We start from the raw sequence: 20,334 nt of genomic DNA, 5'->3' as shown, positions 1-20,334 counted from the left end.
CAACACCGTCACCCTGAAGGCCTTGAAAATATTCATCCTTGAGTTTTTTAAAATGTTCATCATGAATATAAATGTGTAACTCAACCCCACTCATTGGTTTCTTCGGAGTTTCAACACGTGGACTGAAGTACAACCCCCCCCCTATTTCACACAAATTGGGGAAAGAACGCACATTAATTTCACAAAGTTATTTTAATTTCGAAAACGAGGCTTCGGACATACTAAGATTCCTTCGCTCTGAGGTTATCTGTGTTAAGTTTCTCTGAAGAATATTAAAAAACCAAATATTAATTGCATCACGATAACTCGCGTGAGGATCTGGTACACGAACGAGTCTCCAGACCCGATAAAGGTGGTCTACGTTGACATCCAGAATCGAAATTCGATTCTTGGACGGTCCGGATATGACCAAGGCTCCGACGACTGAAGCCGAAATGAAATGAACGGTAGCAGGGGAATTTAGGTTACAAATTTTAGAACGATCAGAAAGCGAAGAAAGATGGAAGCCATATACATAGAATGTGCCTGATTGAAATATAACCACTCAAATTGTTTATAATTTTATACATACCTGAAGAGCTGAGAGTGAATCAGCTGGTCAGGAGATACACTAGTTCATTCAGCTCTTAACTTCTTTACGTTGTTTACAAGAGCCAGCCACTGGATTTTATCCTGAATTGAATTAATCTAGTTCACATCTTTATACCTTTTTTTAAATTACCTTCAGTATGTATTTCAGGTTCTCACGGTGGCGAGTATGAATATTGATTGTCATTTGGGATGTTGCACCGTGTAGTTCTTAGAAATTGACCAGCATTTCAGAGGTGCTTAATGCCTCCACTATCAGGGCGATTTGCAACAACTTCTTTACTATTCTATGTAATCCCTTCGTCTGCCTCGAACTTAAGGAACATCCCGTTAGTTGTCGTTTCTTTCTTTATGAAGCACTGACCCTAGGGAGAAAAACACGTAGAAAGTGTTACCTTTGAGAAACATTAAGCTGTCTGAAAGGAAAGCACCTTCCCTTTGTAAACGTACAAGATACAGGATGTTTCAAAGTTACGTACTTTACTGCACGTAAGGTGAAGAAGGACAGGTGTTAGTGGAACATAATTAGGCGTGTGCATTTCAGCAAGGTCAGTGGTTTCAGTGATGCAGTTTCTGCCTGGACGAACGAGATTTGAAATGGACCAGCGATATTCAGATGACCACTCGTGTTCCAGCCCAGCGAGCAACGGGGGCTCGTTATTTCCCCGTAGGCAAAGCGACTGGATAAATGAACCCCACGAATTTATTTTCTGTGTGTTATATGTACATGGTAATGAGAAATGTGAAGTAAAATTTGTGCATCTCAATAGGCTTCTCTGTATTATGAGTTATTTGAAATGTTCTGTATGATTAGCGTAACTGAATACTTCCATGCAGCACATATTCTTCTGAAGATAATAGTCGCTCAGCTGGTTAATAAACTGATTTTATTTCAGGAACGCCAAAGGCTATTTATTCCGCCACTGTTGTATATCTTGCGCCATGCATATTCAATCCAAAGCTCTCTCATTCTTTGCTGAAGACACATTTTAATATTATCCTCCCAACTATACCTGGGTGTTCAACGTAGTATCTTCTTCCAGGTTTTCCGCCATTAATGTCTTATACATTTCCTCATATACCTATGCGTGCTACATACCCGACCATCTCATCCTCCTTGATTTGATCAATCTAATAATAGTCAGTGAAGCATGCAAATTATGAAGCTTCTCATTATCTAATTTTTCCAGCCTCCTGTCACTTTATCCATTTTAGGTCAAAATGTGCTCTATCGCTTTGGGGATGGGGGCTATAAGCATATCTGAAACGTCGGTGATTTTCTACCAGACTGCACAGTACAACATTCCAGAAGACATCCATCATTAAATGAATACATTTGTGAATATCAGAACGCAATATTTTACTTCTTACTTGGATCATTTCAATCGGAATGTGATCAGTACCTTGTGACTTATACCCTTAAAACTTTGTAGGCTGACGAAGATTGCTTGTTTAATATGCAGCATTTTAAGCTACCCTGCATATATGGAGGCTTTCTTCTCTGTCCACAACTCGAAGGCGCGGCGTGCCGTGGTGACAAATGATACACTTATTATGGATTAAAATTCTGAGCAAATTTGTGGTTTCATTAGCGCTTTATGTAAAATAGAGAGTTTCATCAGACCAATACGGATCATAATTACAGCTGCCAGGCAACACTTTGTAAAGATATTCAGTATCAGATTTAATCAACGTCCATTAATTATCGCCAGAGAAGAAGTACACGGACGGATGGACGGTCGAAATCTCAATTTCCTTTATGCGTACTATAGAAAGTTCACTTTTACGCTTGAGAATCAGTGCGAGCTTTGTGTGATAGAACGAAGTTATTTTGACTGAGTCTTCAAAATATGACTTGTATGATTTATAAAACGTCGGATTATAGGACGATTTCTGAAAAAATTGATTACAAAGGACGGTACTACACCAGAATTCGCATGGAGAGACTGAGGAAGACACCGTGAGCCAGAATAGCTGGCTTCCGGGCCGGGATTTAAAACCGGAACTCCTCTAGTACAAAGCAGTAACGATTGCTAGCTTCTCAGGAAGGACTCTGCTCAGTAGAGAAAATTAATTAAACTTGATTGGCAGCACTGTGTATGGTATGTTCGTCATAGATCGATCGTCACTGGGGTCGCGGGCTTGCATCCCGCTCAAGGCATAAATGTGTGCGCGTGTGTAGAGACCTTGCTGTTGTCGGCTCCTCCAGCCAAGCAATACTACCAAATGTTTGAAAAACTTGTGTATGGTTTTGTATGAAGGTCCAATTTATGATTGCTAAAGAAGAAGAAAAAGATTAAAAACAGAAACGCGGAATAGATTATTATTAGTTACCGATATAAATAATTTAGCAAGTTTATATTCGTGCAATCTGAGAAACAAGATCCCAATCAATAGATTTTGTAGGTGCGAAATTAAGAACCATTTAGACTTTTGTATGGAATTACCTTTTAGTAAACATTTGTTCAAGACTTTAAGTACACAGAGGAAAATGAGATAAAACAAGCTGCAGTACATCATTTGGTTTATAGACTCCTTTGGAAAGAGCAGGATTAAATTTAATTAATGTAACGTACAGGCTATTGGAACTTATTACGCTTTTAATTTAACTGAAACTTTGTTACAGTTTCAGTTTCAGGGCTTAGAGGTAACAAAGTTGGTGCTTTTTCGGTCTCTCTTAATCGAACTGCCAATATTCATGTTTGTTTTGTGATGCTGTAAATTCCTCAGACCATACAACGTCGAGTAATAGGATTATTAGTGAATAATGAATTGGAAATTTTGTGGAAAGAAGCGGCCGTGATATAATTTTTAGTACTGCCCCGGTATTTTCGAGGAAGGACTGAGAAAAATCCTTAAGTCAGGAAAACTGCTGTCCGGGCCAAAGTTTGAGTCCAGAATCACCCGAAGACGAAGCAGGTGTGCCAACCAGTTTGTGCTGTGAAAACAGAACTTTCTAACCCTCCTCATTTTCATAGTGATAATTTGTCTCTCTCCGTCTTTGAGTCTTGTATAAATGTAATTTACAGGCCAAATTAAAATGTTTCCTCGATAATTAGAACAAGGAGCTCGCAAAATTCTGGATGCCACATATAAATACCAATACATAAGAAAATGTATCGCTTTCATGAATGTTTTGTTCCTGGTTTGTTGACTTTTTGAAGTTCTGGGTTGTAGCGCCATGTAGTTTCAAAGGTGTTTGCACCTCTGAAACGTCGGTAAACTTCCTGCCAGACGACACGGCGCAACAACAACCCAGAAGACAGCCATCTTCGTGCCAGCCGCCATGAGTAACAGAGCTGTCGAGAGATGTGCTTAAGGGAATTCCCCACCTTCGTTTTGTGTCTCAGCTGTGCGCGCTGAAGAAAGAGTGGCGACCCATTGCGTCATACAACACCAGCACGAGTCTGAACAGTGGTCTGAGCTTCCAGCCCAGTGGAGGGGGAACAGGGGCTTCCACATCTACCAACTGCCAGGAGACCCTGGAGCTCCGGAAGATCAAGAAGGTACAGAGTTTCTTCAGGGGATGGCTGTGTCGCAGACGATGGAAGCAGATAGTGGAGCAGTACATCAAATCACCACACGCAGAGAGCATGCGCAAAAGGAACAGGTAAAACTCTCCCCGCACGGAGACTTAACATTTGTTGGCTATTTAACTACTTGGACAAATTGCGGATTACGATGTTGAGCTTGTGGATTTGCAGGTAGATTCGTTCCAACGTTTCGGAGGAGCATCTTCAGGGCTGAAGACTTTAGCCCTGAATGTGGAGGCAGTATGTTCCTCCGAAATATTGGTATGTTCCCTCAAGTCTTTACGTTCGTGAAGACCAACATCGACATATTCACTGTATTGAGAATTTCAGATCTTAAGTTTTGATTACGTAGCCTGTCGTCGGATAAGATCAGGAGATGATTGTATCTAGTGGCGTGTTATACCACTACTCAGGCTCTCGCCCTGATGAGCTAAGGCACGCCACTGAACATTTCGATCAGGAAGTAGTTCAGTATACATCACCAGGGGCCCTGATGCAGGCAGCAAGTATCTCGGAGACGTCGGTAAACTTCTACAAGACTACACGGCTGTGAGAACCTGAAATTTCATCACAAGCAGTTCTGACCGAGGTTCGATTCTCGGTACTCGTACGGATTTTTTTCTTTGCGACCGATTCCAGACCGAATCTGCGGTTCACACAGCCTATTCCAATGGTTACCAACTTTGGTACGGAAAGCTGATTACTCACTCTGTCTGATGCCGAGGTTAGGAATTTATACAAAGTGGACAGACTGAGAATATGAATAAGAGTGGCAAATTCTGTTGAGGTTTGTAGCTTTTATTCTGAGCCCTAACTGAAATCCCAATCTATTTGTAAAGCTCGTTCGTAGAATAGCTAATAATTTAAAGAAATTTGTGTGAGGAACTGAATAAATATTGTTTGTAATTTGCCTCGTGGTTCGCATATATCAAATTCGAGTCATTTTATGAACTTATAAATGAAAGTAAACATTTTTATGTCATTGAATGCTTTTACCGAAATTAAAAGCAGATTTTAACATACAGCACAGTACAGCTTCATGTTGTGTGATTAAATCTGTGTCTATTTGGGAACGGAAGGTAACGCTTACGTCAAAGCTATTCCACAAACAATCAGAATGTGAAAATGTCAAAATATACTTGCAGGAAAGGAAGTCATTAAAATGTCATAACTTCACACAAACAGCAATAAAAGATTTAATATATTTTTGATTTCAGAACGAAATTTACAAGCATATTAGAGGAATGTAAATTAACGTAACATGTAATGAACACGAATGTAAGTAACCTGCTCTTAGTTTTATGGATTCTTAATTATCTTTACTTTGTAATTGTGTCATGAAGTTATCGTTATTGCTATTTGAATTCTCAGTCGAGAATCGTTATCTAATTCCTACAGTGAATGTATATTAAAACAAAATGCCTAAACCTGTATCGATAATTGAAAATTATAGCGTGGAAACCTTGTAACTGCCAATTTCACAGCTTATAAAACTTGGTGAACGAATATTAAAGCGGGATTTCAACGAATTCCAGCAGTTCCAGTGATAAAATATTACACGTGTCAAGCCCAGAGTTGAATTTGCGCATATATTTTATATGGGTACAATGCCTGTTCTGTAGCTTATGAAATAATAAAACCGTGATATTATCTAGTAAATCCGTTTTGAAAATGTAGTCAAATTGAAGTGGAACTGGAATAAATAGACGGAAAAAACACGAAATTAAATTGGGAAATATTTGGTGTCATTCGAAAACCTCAAAAGGGATGCTTAAATCCGATCTATCTAATAGATTTGTATGATCGATAGATCTATACTTAAGATGTTGGTGTCAGATATTGAAAGAGAATATTGCGTTCAGACTTACTTAATGTATTTCATGAATGTAGCTTTTCTGAAAGCTGATTAAAAGGTACTTCGTAGACCGAATGAATGGGCATTATTTCTCTTTGATTTATTTTCTCACAGCTACGCAAATAAGTTGTTCGTGTACTGATTTTAGGAAACACGACATAAATTTATAACAGGTTTTGCATTCCTTAGTTACCACACGTGTACAGAAGGTTGTAATAGCTGCTTATTTCCAGCTTAGTATTCCGAATGGTGGAAGCAGAAGAAGAGTATATGGAGCAGCTGGAGGTTCTAGTATCGTGTTTTCTAAGGCCTTTTAAAATGGCTGCCAGTTCTAAGAAGCCGCCATGTTCTCATGAAGATGTGAACTCCATCTTCCTGAACAGCGAGACAGTTCTGTTTCTACATCAGATATTCCTCAAAGGGCTCACATCCCGTATGGAGAGCTGGCCCACATTGGTCCTAGGTAAGAGGGCTCGTCTCTACTTTACGTTACTGAGTCTCTTTCTCAGACCGTCCTTCGACCAATGATTCGTTTTAATTGTTTCACGTTTTTCTCTATTAAGCAAATTAATCAGTGACGTAGAATGGCAGTAAATCAGTCGGTTGGTTAGTTTCTTGCTTAGGAAGTCAGTTGTTTCATTACTTAGTTACAGGTGTATTTTTTGTTAGAAAATAGGTAATTGTGTTGATTAAATATTAGTATATTTATAAGTAAGTTAATTTGTTAATTAATCAGTCGGACAATGCGCTTAGCGAGCCATTTATTTTATTAGATTTGTAAAGCTCCGTGGGACCTTCTTAACAGCGAAGTGTAATGTTTTCTTTGCGAAACGGACTAAACTTTTTAAAAAATATTTAGACGAAATTGGACTTCAAATAGCCCTCCGGCTAGTGTTAGCAGCTATCCTGCCTGTGTTACGTACGCTCTGCTGTGGTGTCCAGGGGACCTGTTCGACATGCTGCTGCCAATGCTCAGTATCTACCAGGAGTACGTGCGCAACCACCACTACAGTCTGCAGGTCCTGACGGAGTGCAAGCAGTCCACGCCGTTCGCCGTCTTGCTGGCGAGGCTAGAGAACAAACCGGCTTGTCAGGGACGCAGCCTCGAGACGTTCCTCACCTACCCCATGCACCAGGTTCGAGTCTCTACTCAAAGATTCCTTTGTTCTTGATTACGCGTATTCTGTCTTAAGTATGCCTACGTGTAAATTTGCGTGTCTACTCCTAATATAATAGCCAATTTACGTCAAGTTGGGGTCCCCAGTGGCCGCGCGGTCTGAGGCGTGGGCCTTGTGCCGCTTGGTCGCTGGGACCGTGGGTTCGAATCCCACTCAAGCCATGGATGTTTGTCCGCGTTTTTCTGTGTTGTGCTGTCCTGTGTACAGGTAGAGGCCTTGCGACGGGCCGATCCCTCGTCCAAGGAGTCCTACCGAAATGTCTATAGATCAAGCCAACGAAAAGTTGGGACCCGCAGTGCTCAGGCACTTGAAGAACGGGTCGTTCCCATTATCCCAGTACGAGTGCGCTGTAGAAAGTACTGAAAATCAGTTCTGACGGCGGCGACACTCGTAATAGGAAATGCAAACGAAGCTGTGTGTGTGTGTGTCGCAGATTCCGCGGTACATCATCACTCTGCACGAGCTTTTGGCTCACACCCCTCACGATCACGTGGAGAGGAAGAGTCTGCAGAACGCGAGACAACAGCTGGAGGACCTGTCACGGCAGATGCACGACGAGGTGAGGACAACATCCTCCGGAGGCTGCAACACAACCATCTCCAGGCGCATCTCAAAGTAACACTCACACGACACTCCACTCCACTTTTATTTTCCGGCTACTTCGGTCACGTATCATTTTCAGGCTCGTTCAGAATTTATCACTAGTCACTTTGACCTGCAGCGGAATTATGTATCGTCTGTTTTTCGAAGGAGTATTCGTTCATAGAAACTATAAGAACCGTAGCGTTGTTATTTTCATCTGTCCGGCTTACTGCGCACGAAATACATTACTTTTAAAGAAGCAGGGATGCGACTAAAAATATCCTCGGTATATATTAATATGTGACTGAACTGCGTCACACTCCTATATGCACAACCGTAAAAAAACAGTATAAAAGAAATATGTTAATATTTAACTCCGACATAGAAGTTAATTGAAGGAACTTTAAGCGCGACTAATTTGTCGCAAGAAGTACATATTGATGTAACTTGCAAGTTATAGTTTCCAGGCCCGTTTATTAAACATTAATTTATTACGTAAACAGATTTTATGCTAATTTTTAATTACGTGTTATGTTTTTCGTAAAATTTGAACTGCCTCTATAACTTATCTTCCAAGTTTACTTTGAAAAATATCTCCCTAGTTGTAAATGCTTGAAGAAAATTGTTTAGAACTTTATAAAATTAACATCTTACTTAATGTTACTTTTCCATGTATTCCGATTCAATCATTTCGGTAGTAAGCTATAATTTAAAATAAATACCCGAGATTTGCGCCATTCTCGTACTTTTAATTTTAACAAATTAAAATGGTGCAGACAACATTTTAGTCTTATTTATAATCTGTTATAATGAAACATTTCACACGCGTCGTTAGCATTTTAATTAATTATCGTCATTTAACAGAAATGAAAATTAATATATCCGCCATTGGACCACGATAGCTTAGTGTATGTTCGTGTTGTTTTCGATGTTTCCGTGGTTATTGTCGTGTTCGCCCTCCAGTAGCCACAGATAGACGTAACACTAACTTAGAAGAACATGAACACTTAAGAACGCCAATTCGTATGTGCATGCTTTACGTGTTTTCAGTGTTTCAAGTGTTCGTAAGTTTCTCAGTGTTCAGTTACTTTCTAGGTGTTAAGTTATCAGGTGGAATTGATAAATTTGTCGTCTCTACGTTCTTAGTTTTAAGTGAAACCGAATATATAAAAATGTCTTATTTTAAAGCAGTGGTTCTCAAACTTTACGTTTTTAATCTTCTTCACGTGGAGGGTTTTAATTTACGAGTATTAATCAGTCGTACATTTTGTTGTAACGAAACGACAACCCTGCATCTCATTCCCGTGAGATTATAGATTTATGGTAACTCCAACCAAAATCAGATCCTTTAGGGAATCAAAACCCAACCAAAATAATGATATTGACAAAAGCAACCAATTACTTTAAATTAGTTTGCCATATATTCTTCGTAAGATATTTATTTTATATATACAATTTTTCTTGATTTATATTTCTTTGAACTCCTCGTATTGACAATTAGCCTTTTGATTCTGAACAATTATTTTAATAAGTCGTCTACAGATAAAGTCTCCTTTAATTCTGGCAAACGGTTCGTTTCACTTTAGCTTGTAGCTTCTTTGTCAATTAAGGAATTTATTAAGCCTGAATATGAACATTATTATTTCTTTAATTATTTCAAGATAACGAAATCACGAATTATCTACCACGGGTTGATGCTTCGTTTAGAAGTATTTCCTAATAATTATTAAAGCTCGGTTGCTACCTACAAGAAAATACTCGCTATGAAATTCAATTACTTATCCGTTAATTATGTAAAAGGATAGAATCGCAATTTACTTCTGGGTTAAAACACGATAAATAAACTTAGTGGGTGAAATTTCAGTGTAATACATTATGACCATTACACTGCAAGGAGTTAAATGGCAATGGATTTAAATGCATGGGTTCCAAAGAAGCACTTTTCTTTACCCAGACAAAGTGCGCCGTTGAATTGATTTTAGCAGAGAAACAAGAAAGCGAATGCAGTGTGATTCTGATCACGTCTGCCCATTGAACCTTCCAGCAATAGCGTCACAGCCACCACATTTTCTTTCCGTTCCACTTTTGCAAGTGAACTATATGTAGCCCCTTGATCGTGCGGCAACTTCTACGACTGCTCAGTTTTGCACTTAGTCTAAACGTAATGTTGCAGGCAGTCCCCGTATTTCTCAGAGAAACCTGTTCGGACCGGTAGCCATAGTTATTTGAATGTTTAAAGGGATTTCCAGACGATGAGCTCAGTACCTTCAGATACTTCAACAACGTTGCTTTCTTGATTCAACTTAACTGATTTTGAGCATATTTATATTAAAACCTGCCAAACAAAGCCTATTGAACTGTGTCGGTATATCTAGAATGACTGAAGTCGTACTTTAACTGTTTCTGTAAATCTTTGTGGTTTAGTTATTAGACCCAGAGGATACATTGTCTTTACCGTCGGTTTATCAACGTTTGTGGTACATAAAACTGATAATTTCCATATTTTTTCAAATAAAACGTGCTGTTTAATTACAATAAAAATTTCTAGGCAGGTTATATTTTAACCACGGCCTATCAATGCTACCAACATTCAAGATGTTAGTGTATCAAACAGAATTTTATCTACCCTCCTATCACTTCTATCTCATGAGTTTGCACGATTTCCGTGGTTGCTTTATTAATAATAAAAATTAAAAAAATTAATTCCATGGCGTAAAAGCCCTCTGAGAGCCAAAGCCGACTAGCTGACTGCTGGCCTCACGTTCACATGCCTAAGCAGAGGTGAACGATCATCCAACCAGATATAGGGTGACGTGTGGTCAGCACGACGAACCCCAGCCATCGCTAGCTTGTGTTATTAATAATACACGTTGAAAAATATAATGGTGTAATGGCCTCCTGTTTCACGATGTTAATATGAAGTTTCATGAAAATCCGTCAGCTGGTTCGAAAGTTATCTTTGGAGGCGAGACGCACACCCAAGGTTACCAATAATCCGCCTTGCATAATAATAAAAGTAGGTTAAAGATACTCCGAGTTTGAGAACCACTAGGACATAATGCTGCTGTTGGAGTCACGTGTTTCGTGTTTGTGTCCAGGTTGAAATGTGCTTTAGTGTCTGAATTGTGTAGACATTTAGAAAACTACTTTAAATTCTAAACAGCTGTCCAATGTTTCAATGTTCCTACATACGTAGTCATTAGGAATCTCTGTAGCAATAATACACGGCATTGCAGTGACCCATTCAAAAGCAATAATAATATTTTGCCCTAAAATGTACTCCTGTTTGGTAACAACAAACAGGCTTAGAAATTTAATGCTGCAATAAATGATTAATAGATTCCATACAAACGCGTGTTGTTTCTGTGTAGTTTATACACGCCATCAATCCACAATCCAATATTCACCTCTTGTGATATTATATGGAGATGTAATTCTGATTGGCGTATCTGTTTATGTATTTTATTTAATCATGAGCTACAAAATTGAGTTTCCGTAATTTATTTAGACTTCAAAAGTAGGAAGTGGTTGTTGTTTATGTGTTAACAACTATATTAACTATTACAAAAGCCGATCCTGGCTGTAGGGTGTAAACTGAACTGTCTTGGGCCGAGCTACTCAGTAACTGTTGGTTCGAATTCGAATCCCATCCAGAGATGTTTCTGTGCGTGTTTCAACACGCCTCTCCACTCAGTTCTGCTAGTGACCATAATGTCCCCAATTTACAGGCACTACCACGAGTCGTGATCCTTGAACGTGAGACACTTAAGCCTTCAAAATTGCGAATAACGATCATACTTGGGAAATTCTATAAATAACTCACTGGCTCAGAATAGGGATCAATGGTAGCCTTTTGTAATTACGGCAATGAACCTACGGGTTCCATAAAAGACACGCAATTTCTTACTAGCTGAGCGACTATAAATTTCTCATTAAGGACCCTGATCCCCAGAGTTAGGTGATAATTTTTAACTTTTTAGATAAAACATGATCTTTCTATTAGGATAATTGTGTAAGCCATTCTGTAATTATAGGTTTGTTGAAGATTAAATAAGAAATACGTATTATATTATTTTCTGCCATTTTATAAGATTTCCAAATGATCTTAACTGTAACAATTTATATATGTTTTCCAGTTACTTGTTTTAAGCGAGTGGTTATTAATTTTATTGAATTTATTTAACTTTTAATTTACGTGTTATATTTATGTTCCAGTTGGTAGGTCGGAGAACTTATTTATTCGCGAGTGTTAAGAATGTTCATAAAAAACATCGCTTCCGCCTACATACGCCCATATTTATTGCATAGAACTTACTCACAGCCCATATTCTGTTTGCTGACCTAATCCCCAATAAGTAACTTTAAAATTGGACGTATTAATTTTACTGAAACAGAACAATTTAAATCTCAACTACAAAAGCTCTTTAGCCTCAGCAAGACAAATGATCACGATTGTGTACGATGAAGGGAAAGTGACCTGAGAAAAGTTGATTGTAATTATGGCAGATAGCTGAGGATCTCACGGTGGTGAAGTTATCGACGTCCGTTTTGGTAGGTAGGTAGGCATCTTAAGGTAATTCCACACGGCGTTAGGCCACTGTCCAGAATACGAACATCGACATTTGTTTTAGAACTTTCTTGTACAGTAAGAGGTATACTGAGAAATACCAGGACAACCCTGAGTTATACCGAGATTCTAAGTTTTCTGTGTACAGCCCCAAATAAAATCACTTATATACTGCCCGCATTATATGATTCAGGACTTTCACCGGTCTACGATTCAAGTTTTAGAAATTCTCTAACCACACTCCAAGAATTCTGATGCGGCTCTGGCTATTGAGTCGTCAATACAGACGAGAAGGGGGGGGGGGAGGTAGTTGAGATTGTGGTCAATGAAACTTACACCAGGACGTCGCAGCTTCTTGGGATGTGTTAGTCAAGTGTCAAAGCCAAGTGCTCTGTTTGTTTGTTTGTTATGGGTGAACAGGTGAGCGAGACTGAGAACCTGAGGAAGAACTTGGCTGTGGAGAGGATGATTGTGGAAGGCTGTGACATTCTACTGGACGTCAACCAGGTATTCGTCCGACAGGGTGAGTCAGTCCACTAGATTAGCCGTTTATTTAATTTTATCTTCCTTTTACCCTATATCGTCCCTGATGTTTTAAAGATTGTTCATCTCTTTCCGTTATGTAAAGTTAAAAAATACATAATTAGAAACAGGGAGGTTCTAAGGACACATCTTCATTATTAAAACAGTAAGCGGTTACAAATGTCGCTTAGTAATTCGAAGGATTAAAGAATTTGAACAATAATATTGAATACAATTCTGTATTTTATGTTTTAAATGTTTTTTGAACGCCTTTTAATTTCGGAAACGTTTCTGACATGCGTATTGTGCCTAAGGTCTACAAAAATTCCCAGCAAGTTGTATATTTCTCTCTCTTTGGACTCTGCACAGCTGCAGGAAGTAATCACGTGTTCATATCTCTCCACTACCAATACGGCTTAGACCGAAAACCGTTAAATATCAACGGGTGTCAAGTCGAGTCGTTTTGTAGTATTAGTAATATGCGCCGATAAAACAGCATTCTAATCGTATCAACAAATACTGCGAAGCTGAGGAAGATTATTATAAATAATATATCAGGTAATATAGCCTACAATAGGGAATGGTTTCTAGTATAATTGAAGACTGTGGATTAAATATAACTTGAATTATCGAAACGGAAATGACGACATGAAAGTTCCTTGCAGTGGTAGATGTATAAAGGAGTCAAATTCACTTCATTGAGTATCCCCTCTGTTTCTGCTTTCGTTGTCTCCGGTTTCAGGATTACTCGATGGTTAAATATTGTTTCTACGCGACATAGAATGTATTCCCGACGTTTTGCAGAAATTTCTTCCCAGTACTATTGTCCGAATAAATTTACTTGGCGTGAGCACTCCATACCACTGATTTTTATCTGAGTTTTTATGGGTTGGTTTAAGCAACTGGACAGCTGATAACGTTTTCGCCCATTGAATAATATTGTTCACAGCGGTGTTCGCTACATTTTTACACGTGCACGCTAGTAGTACTGCACACAGAGCGGAGAAATGTTATTTTAGAGAGTAGTACTGAGTACAGAATACTCTTAGCGTGTTATACTAACCTCACTTTCTCCCGGTTCCATTTCTAAGACAGGGACAGAAACTGTCGGCCTGAAAGTCGACAGCGAGGTGGGAAATGCTCTGTTCATTCAAGACGCTAGACACAGATGACTGGTCAATTTCACGCTTCGATCGCTTTAAACCCCGGGTAATCATTGTGTAAGAGATTGCGTATTCCGTACAGCTGGGCTAGATGTGACAGCGAAGAGACAAACCCTACTTCTGCCGGGAATCGAATTTCGTTCGTCCAGACTACTTATCGATTTAGCTAGTCCTGATAATTTTTAAAAACTCATACCCTCGTTGCGTTATGTTCACAGAATTAAAGGCTCAGAATCATAACGATTTACCTCAGAGACGAAAGCAGGTTTACACAGATTCTCCTGCTATAGTTTTGTATTCATCCAAGGTAATAAAGCCATTTAAGCCCGCATATGAGGCTTAAATCTCAAATGAACTTAATTTACATGCACGTCTCGTGGTAGGAGCTTACACAATGTCACAAGGAAGATAATGTGTAGCGCATGTGCGGTATGCTTGTACGTACCTGAAATTCTGGCTGACATTCCGGCCTTTTGTTAGGCTGCCGTCTCGGAGTGGCGTATGAATCCTTCAGGGCGTATAAATATCAGATTTCCATTTCGATCGATATAACTGTCTATGTGATGTAATGTATAACGGATTAAGAGTTGGTATTGAACGATCTAGATCATATAACTACATGATTTCATCCTATTGCATTTAATAGAAAAAGAATGGAGAATTGTTTAAAATTTTACGTTACATAAATTTTCGAAATGCGTTCTCTGTGACATTTGCTAAACTGAGGGGGATATAAAGAGATAATAAATAGTTCTGTCTATAGAAAAATCTTAGTTGTGGAAAGAAGTAGTAAATACAACAGAATCATATTTGTATAAAGGCATAAATGGTTTCACATGCGAAGTCATAAATATATATAAAAAACATTTAAGATAACCCAAGGCCATTTGAATTTTGTAAGTGTTTTCTGAGCAAGGGGAGAGCGGGCAAATTTGCAGCCTGCAGCAACGTAATATCTAGATGAAGAGAATGTTTGAAGCTGTGGGAATTGAGGGCGGGAAGCTGTATTGTGCTGGACCAAAGTAGGTCATATTGATTCAGATAACTGCAAGCCTTTAGCTAAAAATATAAGCACTCTCCCCTTCTCGGAAAGCAAAGGGAAGGAGAAAATCCGTGGAGTAGGATGCGACCTCTGCCAGTATCCAGAAACATCGCCGTCATCTGGTGCGAAGCGGCCGGCTGTTTTCGTATACGGAGGGATTCTGACCAGGGATATATCTTATAAAGGACGAAATTAAAAAATAATTACTTACTAGAGTAAATATAACTTAAAATACCTGACTGTAAAATACTGTGTAGAGGAACTTCAAAATGGTTATGGTCATAACTGCATATTGACTGAAACGCATAAGTGTATTGCATGCACCTGGAAATTAGTACTTAATTATCCGTCCTGTAATGCGTACAAATTTTTGACACAGCTGACATCAAAATCTGCTATTCAGCATGGCACATACCCATATTTATTCACGCTCCAAACTAAAAAAATAATTTTCCTTACATCTCTCTCTTCGTGTTATTTTCCTATCTCATCTCTCTTCCAAACAGTTTCCCCGTCAAAATACCGTATGAATGTCTGTCTGCTCTGTCCGAAAAAGTTTGCCTGCCATTTGTAGCCTCCCAGATTTCACTGCCCTAACAATACCGTGACTTGTATAAATCATGAATTTTCTCGTTTAAAGTTTCCTGAGTGAGGGTTTTTTTATGTAGCTCGCAATATTTTTTACAACATTGTGACCTGTGTGATGAGAAATATTTAAGAGATGACAGAAGACACATCTAGTTTATGTAATTGGTATTTGGCAGTAACTGTCGCTGTGAGAATCGCTCAGTTCAGTGACAAACGTTAAATCAAGGAAGGGTTTCGTTGGTGAACACTTAGATGACTGCGTTCGAATGACAGTAGCGGAAATTAACGTGATACTGAACAGTTACTCAAAAGCAGTGTTAAAATCTCACTTAATAACTGATTTACTTAAAGGAAATTGTTGAGGAATATATAAAACTGCTTTCAACAGTAGGCTTAATTTATTATATACCATTTCTTAATAAACTGCCGTGGCGTTTCAATAAATTGTCCTCATGCGGCATGCAATTCGATAACGAAAAATGAATATGGCCCAGATCTGGAAATGTTTGAGAACCCGCGTCCTAAATAATCCACTTATTTCTTACCTCTTAAAAAAGTATATGTGATTTCTTCGGGATAAGAGGACACGTGTCATAATCTTGCAGAACAATTTGAATTTTGAGTAAAAATTTTTCTTTTGTAAAATATTAATATTAAGAGAACTTGTGTGGTATTTCCATACTTATAAACGTTCTTCCTAGTTTGTATGAAATATTTTTTTGAAATAAGCTCTGAGGTCCCTTAAATTAAAATGTTGCCATCAGTTTGCACCAGAAGTGTTAAGATCGATGTCGAATATCCGCCTGTAGTTATATGGCCTCTCTTCCTGCAATACATGCGTGTCGGAGAAGTTGCCGTCTAATCACGGGGAAGTTTTGTTTACATCTAGACATAACTGGAATGTATATTTATTATTCGGACTTTATAACACAGATGAAAATGTGTGTGAAGTGTACATCTGGGGCACTCTTCTGCATCTTTGTTAAGTCACGTATACACTTGCTGGTACCGCAACACTTTAAATACTGTGCGTTTATGTCTGTCATTCTGTCCAGCTGCGGGTTGGTTTTAATTTCTCTTGGCCGTTATTATAATACTGTCGTGTTTGTTACTGTTGTTGTTGCTGTTATCATCATCATCATTATCTCTATTTTATACACACACTGTAGTGCCTGTTACGCAAACATGGCTTTTGTGTCCTTATAGAAGGTAGGAAAATTTACTCTATCGTCGGTATTGCCATATTACGTTCGGATATCCTGCTATTGCTGCCCGGAGGCCGGTGTAGGTTAGTGATCTGAACAAAAGTGACACGCTCAAGTTTCGACGATCAGATGTTTATGCTAACAACTCTATCAAAAGTCTGGAAATCGAGGCAAGTCTATAAACAATTTTGTTTATTGAGTACAGAATAGTCTTTGGAATATTTTAGAGGAATTCTATAAAGAAACTAAACACCGAATAAATGGGAAAATGCAGACAGGGACTTTCGACACTTTCTGCCGATAATAAAACATAACAAAATACCATGAAGTCGAGGAGTTTACTGACAAATGTTTTTTTATTTAATTCAATACAAATTACAGAAACTGATACACTCAAATAATTACTGTATTATTTTCTGTCTGAATCATTCTCATCGTCCAATTCTATGTAGGAATTTTTGTCTTCAATCTCCTTTTCTTTCGTTATAATGTTCTTGAGTCCATCTTTCACTCAATGTTCTGGTTGCAGCTTATCCATTCTTCTACATTATCTCTTCCAATCTTCTGTAGATGTTTGTGCATTACCTTACAACACTATTTCTTAAAGTATGTTCGTATTTATGTTGCCTGAAACATTGTTTATTCCAATTAGGTTTTACGTTTCGCCTGCTCCAGAAATCACATTACTATAAAGCTGTCTGCCTCAGTTTTCTTCTTCCAGGCTTCTCATTTCAGCATTCTTTTGGACTAACTTTTCCGCTCCCTTTAAATTATCCGAATCATTCTTTCGATCACCCCAGACAGGCCCTCGCCGAGCAGATCTGCCGCCCCTGTGTATAAATACTAAATTTTTCTATTTTTAGATTACCAAATTTAATTATGGGTGGATTTCAGTTATTTTAGCGCCCCTTCAACCGTGACTCCTGTAGGCAATTGCATACTTTGCTACCATCTGGCGCCGCCCCTGATTTTCGGCACTCCAATGCAGTGTTTTAAAATTCTGTGCCCCCATAGCAACTTGCCGCCCGGGTGCGTTGCACCCATAGGGCGGCGTGGTTCTGACTCCAGTGTACAAAAACGCCCTCTTAATGGTATCGGTGATTGGACACTATTTACCGTATTCACACCCCGTTGTATAACGTTTCGGTCTTTACTGTGGATAAAATGTGTTCTTAGCCTTGATGGTCCTGCAGATTCAGATTCTTCTGGTTCTGCCTTGGAAAAAATCAAGCAAAATAATTTTCGTAACCATCGACGTGAAACACAAACGGTTTGGAAACAGCGCCGTAGTTCAGTATAGGTGCATTGTGAGGAAGTTGGTAGCACAGTGCGACGCATGCGCGCTATGGTACTTGCGAACGTCCCCCTCCCTCAAACTCTGCGACTACGATGTCTAGTACCTGTTTCATTTCTAAATTTGGACACTAAATGGAGTAGTGGCAGCATCGTACGGAACATGAAGAGCAGGCCAACTGAAAATTGACAAACAGAACCAAATCGATCCGCTGCTTGCCTTACAGTATACATACCGAAACGTTCAGACATTGGCCTGGATTGCTGCGCAAGGATACAATGGGTTTCCGACTCAAATAAATGTAGCATTAAAATGTTTGAAATATTTTAGTTATCTCAAGGAGTCTGCAGATACGCTATTTAAAATTTCGTTGAAATATAAATTAATTGAGATGTTTTAATTGTATTATACCTGGAGTGTGATTTTATAAAATTGTTTTACCCCACGTGTATAGCTTTCATATAAAATGTATACCTACACAAAACAATGACGATAATGTGATGTGAATATGGGGCCTATTTATATATACTTTATCGATGTTTCACAGTAACTGTGAGTGAAACAAATGTGTATATTTGAAATATATTATTACAACTTGTCCCATAAGCAATCTGAGAACTGTGAGGAAATCTGAACTTTTACTTACCATGACCCATAACTCATACTGCCATGTTTATGTGGATAGTTAATTTATTTCCGTACAGCATGTCCAACTTGTTTAGACATATTCAAGGAAAGAATAATTACGGAATGCCTTTAAATCGAATAAACATTGTTAATAAAGCTGTTAATTAAAATGTTCCAATTGTTTCTCGCGGTGAAATTGAACCAATGGATTTCACTTTTGGCGCGTATGGGGATGTGAATAATACCTGATATGTGTACTTTCAATTACTGTAGCTTCATTTTACTGTATGCAAGCTCAAGAAAAGGATTTTTAATTTAGAAAATTAGGTTGAGGCTCCTTAAGTTTACGGTATGTATTATATGTACGCATGCGCCTTGCGTACACTTTACTGTTCTGCCCCTGACCTTTAGGCACAAAATCCTACAGGTGCTTGCTATGTGCATCTTGGAGTTCGTACGAAGTAGCAAGCGTAAGGTAACAACCGGTTAAGATTTGTAATTATTAAACTTCATAATAAATTGTACTAACCATCATATAACGCAGTAAATATTCTGAAGTTCATGTTACATTATTGTGATAGTAAAATATCTCCGAGCGCATACGGGAATGGTGATTGTTACTCGTGATTTGTGTTCTCCTTTTATTTATTAATGTGTGGAATTTTATTTTATTTCTATCACAGGGAGCTTGATCCAGATCCCATCTGATAAGCCTCGAACATCAAGAAGCAGATTAACAAGTTTTAAGAGCGAAAAGGAATCCCTGAGGCAGTGTTTTCTCTTCTCAAATCATCTCATATTAGCAACAAGGTATCGTGTTATTTGTTTATTGCTTCACAATTTAAATATTTTTTTGGGCTATGTAAACGTTACGCTAAATACTCACAGTCTAAGGGCAATATAATTTTTAATATATAATAATATAAATGGTATAATACATTGTTTATATGTACAAAACAGCTTTTAATTACTAATTTGTCTCTGACCATCGTTCCACTGTATACTGATTGATTGTTGTATTTTAACGTCATTCATTTCAAAATTAAATTGAGTTAATAATTTTCTATAAATAACCGCACCCAACAATATTACACTTAAAAAGAATAAAACATAATTTAAGTTGGTTTATAATTAGATTTGGAATTTTTAAAATATTTTTTAAGAGTATGCTGTATCTCCAGTTACAATAGTTATTTATTTATCTATTTGAGCTGTATGAATCATTATTTTCATGTTCAGGATTTTGAATGCTGACCTAATTTTAGAAAATCCTCCACTAAAACTTTCTTTCAAAATAATACACCATATAACAAACGGTATTTTAAATACTTAAGAATGCCTTCAATTAAATAAACTGAATATATTTTGAGGTTATAGTTGCGGTGAGTATGAAGATTTTAATTCAGTCATTTATGTAGTGGACTTTTTGTTTAATTTCAGGACCTCTGGAGGACGACTTCACCTTGTCCCTGATATTGGCAAAATTCCTCTAGCTGATGCACTACTCATTGAGGATCCAAGTGACCATGGCGTGAATGACGATGATGGTAAGAATTTAACAGTGCCTGATGTGATTTATAATTTTTATCC

General features: G+C 38.1%; 1 protein-coding gene across 6 annotated transcripts in view; it reads left to right on the top strand.

The window, feature by feature from the left end:
• Positions 1 to 20,334, top strand: part of LOC110838154 (ras-specific guanine nucleotide-releasing factor 2) — a 139,344-nt gene that overhangs the window by 87,803 nt on the left and 31,207 nt on the right. For all 6 annotated transcript variants that reach the window (XR_015532698.1, XM_022081064.2, XM_022081063.2 and 3 more), the window contains exons 5-11: positions 3,939 to 4,198; positions 6,210 to 6,439; positions 6,919 to 7,112; positions 7,588 to 7,713; positions 12,724 to 12,826; positions 19,428 to 19,554; positions 20,185 to 20,291. Coding sequence is in view for 5 of the 6 variants with exons in the window: in XM_022081064.2 (XP_021936756.2) it covers positions 3,939 to 4,198; positions 6,210 to 6,439; positions 6,919 to 7,112; positions 7,588 to 7,713; positions 12,724 to 12,826; positions 19,428 to 19,554; positions 20,185 to 20,291 (1,147 nt within the window). In the remaining variant the exon portion in view is untranslated. The remainder of the gene's footprint in view (positions 1 to 3,938; positions 4,199 to 6,209; positions 6,440 to 6,918; positions 7,113 to 7,587; positions 7,714 to 12,723; positions 12,827 to 19,427; positions 19,555 to 20,184; positions 20,292 to 20,334) is intronic.

The sequence above is a fragment of the Zootermopsis nevadensis genome, unplaced genomic scaffold (assembly GCF_977971745.1).
Source record: "Zootermopsis nevadensis isolate Lab colony 2312 unplaced genomic scaffold, Znev_1.0 Znev_ptg000061l, whole genome shotgun sequence".
NCBI lineage: Eukaryota > Metazoa > Arthropoda > Insecta > Blattodea > Termopsidae > Zootermopsis > Zootermopsis nevadensis.
Note: the sequence above shows the minus strand (reverse complement) of the source record. Positions and strands in the feature narration are given on the sequence as shown.